Source organism: Camellia sinensis, chromosome 5 (genome assembly GCF_055761805.1).
Source record: "Camellia sinensis isolate YWXY chromosome 5, ASM5576180v1, whole genome shotgun sequence".
Classification (NCBI taxonomy): Eukaryota; Viridiplantae; Streptophyta; class Magnoliopsida; order Ericales; family Theaceae; genus Camellia; species Camellia sinensis.
In genome coordinates, this window is record NC_138965.1 from 102,133,178 (window position 1) to 102,137,063 (window position 3,886).

The 3,886-nt window shown below is 33.6% G+C and overlaps 1 protein-coding gene across 1 annotated transcript; it reads right to left on the reverse strand.

Moving 5' to 3' along the window:
* Nucleotides 1-1,297: 1,297 nt before the first annotated feature.
* Nucleotides 1,298-2,451, reverse strand: LOC114319574 (nitrate regulatory gene2 protein-like). The gene has a single exon (XM_028266602.2). The coding sequence runs from the start codon at nt 2,231-2,233 to the stop codon at nt 1,448-1,450; it is 786 nt and encodes a 261-aa protein (XP_028122403.2). The 5' UTR covers nt 2,234-2,451; the 3' UTR covers nt 1,298-1,447.
* Nucleotides 2,452-3,886: the final 1,435 nt, after the last annotated feature.

Here is a 3,886-nt window from a genome sequence, read left to right on the forward strand (position 1 = left end):
AAGGACTTCTAAAACAAGATTTGATAAATAACTCTGTTCTTTATTACTTGACATAAACTTTTTACTCTGCAGTGTAACAAGGCATATAATACTGATCTCAAACCTGACCATGTTAATATAATAAAATCATCATTACATTAAAATAAAACAACTACTTGTTTGTTTGTGTTCCGAGTTTGGGCAGTATAGTTGTCCTTGAAGAAAAACAAACGAGGCTTATCAAATACTAATATAGTTAATAGTATGTCAGAGGTCACATTAGATAATGCACAAATATAATTAGCCTAACAGTGTTTTAAGTGGAAACCTCCTTTTATAAAAGAACAAAATAATTATGTGATATGCTCCTGAGACAATGGCTCCAAGATTATAGAAAACACGATTGCTTGACTCTTGCACTTAGTGTGAGTCCCAAACAATCGTGTAACTCTTTGGTCCTATTTGGTAGAGTTTATTTTCAACTTATTTTAATTTTCAGTTTAATTTAAGTTATTTTGATGTGTTTGGTTTAGCTTAATAATACAGCTTATAACTTTTTGTAAGTCAAAAATCAACTTATTCTTTGAGTGAGGGAGAAGAAACTTAATTTATAAGTCCAAAATCAGCTTATGTTCACAATTATAAGCAATAAGCTGTTAAACTATAAATTATAATTACTTTTCCACAACTCTACCAAACGGGCCTTTAAGTCGTTGAGACATTACTCAAGAAATTATTACTTGTTATGACAGAATAAATAAAAATGAAAAAGTAAAACAAAACAACGGCATGAACACAAAAATATAATTGATTTGACTATATAAACCTACATTCACGGGTGAAGAGTGACAAAAATTTCACTATCAAAGAAAGAGAAAATATAAAGTGCAGTCGTCTCTCTCTCCCTCTCAAAGCCATTTGTAATAAAAAGTCGCTTTAATCTCATAATTTCCAAAATAACACATAATATGTACTAAAATTCAAATACAAGAAGAATCTAGTCGAACATGTCATAAGCACAAACCGGGTAGAATACGAAAAGACAACCCTATCCAGTGGTGTGCCATACCATGAAAAAGGTGAATACATGACTGAAAAGAGATGAATACAGGTGACATAGAACAAGTATATAAGAGAAGAAAACAGTTTCACTTCACAAAAAGGACATTTATTCATTGCTGAAAAAGTGAAACCTCTCATTCTCATACAACAATGCCAAGCAATTTCCTGTACAGAAACATACATTCCCATTCCCTTCCTTTCCTTTCCCTTCCCCAACTAACAAAAAAGGATATGACAAAACCTCAAAAATTCCATATATCTACACATCAACAAACAAAAAGGGGGCAAAATTAACAAAAAAAACAAAAGCCCACTGGTTCATAGTCCCAGTCCTCTCACCATCTCCAACTTACCCAAAACACAAAAATAAAAAATAACATTACTATTAAGACTACTAGGTTCTGATCTATTTAATCGCGTAAGATCGCGCGCACACTGTCTCAAGTGCCTCCATAATTAAGGCCGAAAAACTGGTCATGGCTTGGAAAACTCCGGGCAAGCCGGTCTGAATGTTATTCAGCGTCATCGCTCTGGTCACCTCCACAGCCTTAGAGTGCCTCAACATTTCATCTTCCACTCGCCTTTGGCAAGCCACAAGCTCTAATTTTTTCTCAGCAAGTGGGTCTCTAGCATCTAACGCATGGCCATTATCAGGTCCAGTATCAGGAAGCCCAATGCCAACCATGGAGTATGAATGGTAGTACTTCTTTTCTATACTCCTCAGAGCTGAAGCTTTCTTCTCAAGCTCTTTTGCTGCAGACTCCGTTCTTTTCTTGATCTTGACTTCCTCTGTCTGTTTCAGAGATATTGAATGAACGACGTTGATGAAGCTTTTGATGGCTTCGGATGCGACCGTGTCTGGGAGACGATCGAGAGCAAGTTTCCACTCATCACAGAAGGCAAACACCTCGGACAGTTCTCTGTTGTTGTCGTTGGTTTCTTCTCTGTTGACGGAAAGGATGGTCAGCTTGAACCAGCCATGGAGGGAGCGAATGAAATCCCTTTGGAATTTGATTAGGCGGCAGAAACTAGAGTGCCAGGCTGAGACAGCAGACTCAAGGTCACGAGTTGCTTGTCGATGCAGATCAGAGGTAGACTCGCCCTTTGTTGATCTGTTCACAAGGCCTCGCACTTGCTGCACAATGTGATTCTGAACTTCATGGAATTGGTTCATTGATTTCCACATGTACATGAACCTGCATCATCCATTATTTCAACTATGTGAATTTGTGTTGTTTCATGCAGCATTGCTAGTCTAATTTGTCAGCCCGACAATAAGATCACACCACATGAAGCATGAACTAAAGAAGTTTGCATCATCTGACTGATATTATAAGGACAATTAGCTTCCATTCCAATCAAAAGATGGCAGTTTCAAAAAGAAAAATCCATTCAAAAAAAAAAAAAAAAAAAAAACACACACACAAATAAGGTTTGTTGATAACTAGGATTTTCTTGAGCAGTTCATCTGACCTATACCATTAGCACCATCAACAAAATTACCATAACCATATTTGTTTGAATCTTTCAATTCATGATTCCATTCATACGATTCGATATGAGTTTCAAGCAAAACAATTCAATTTGTGCAATTAAATCTTAAATTCAGTGAATCTTATGGTTCAATTTTGATTGCATAATTCATGAAATGGTATCATTTTTGTAAAATAAAAAAAGAAATCACCAAATATATTGATATACATAACCAACTAACCCTAACCTAGTTAGCCACCATGCCTTGGGACTTGTCCCTAAGGAGGTCATGAGTTCAATTCCCCTCAAGAGAATTGAATTAAAGGAGTGCAAGTATTCAGGTGCTTTGCCAAAGGTGAAGAGATTTTCTCCCAAACGAAGAAACTTCACAACTGTAACTTGCAAAATATCGAACTACTGCAAAGAAATCAGGATTTTTAAGAAATGGAAGTCGGTTTCTATTCATTTCCTTGTATGAACTATTTTCAAGAAATAGTGATGTAATTTTTATTTTTATTTTTGAAGTTTTCAAAGAAGTGGGAAGATATTTCAGAAAGAAATCAATTCGACAAAGGATGATTTTTACTTTTTTATTTTTTTATACATTTATTTTTTAATTTTTTTTTGGAAGTTTGAGAAACATCCAGCAACATACAAAACACCCAGAAAAAATCAGCTTCATTGGGGGCTACTAAATAATTCTCACTTAAGAAATGGTTCTCAGCAGTGTCTGTGTTGATGATGAATCCAGTTTCAGAATTTGAAAAGCTTTTTTGGTTTGGAATATAAATAAAATAAAATAAAATAATTCTTCATAAATATATATGTGTTTTTGAAATGTTAATAGAATTATTAAAATATGATTTTTCCCTCTACATTTTGAGAAATTTCATGGTGTCCATTTTGTTGTGATTAACAAAAACTCCACAACACTAAATGTAATATGGCAACTTCTCCCCACAGTAAATTTAAAAAAGACCCGCTTCTTGATAACAAAAATACCTTTTTAACAATTACCAAACTCTATGAACTTCTTAAAAAATTCTAGAAAAATAATTGTCAAATCTCATTTAAGGCCTTGTTTGTTTGTGAAGATATTATTTTAGTAATTTTTTATGAAAAAATGTGTAGAAAAATAAAGAGAGTGATGTGATAATTTATAGTGACTTTTTGGCTGAAATATATAGTTGACAAATAAGACCTAAATATATCAAAAAAATGGCACGGACTAAGAACTCACACAAAATAAAAAATAAATAGTGTGCAGTCTATATTTGACACTTGTATAAAAGGATTCACACTATGAATCTAAATTGTACTATTTTTATTTATTTTTTTATTTTTTGTGTCTAAGTTGCCTGTACCTAACATT

What these genes read in the sequence shown, in the direction of transcription:
- LOC114319574 (XM_028266602.2), bottom strand. Translation starts at nt 2,233, where the DNA reads ATGTACATGTGGAAATCAATGAACCAATTCCATGAAGTTCAGAATCAC.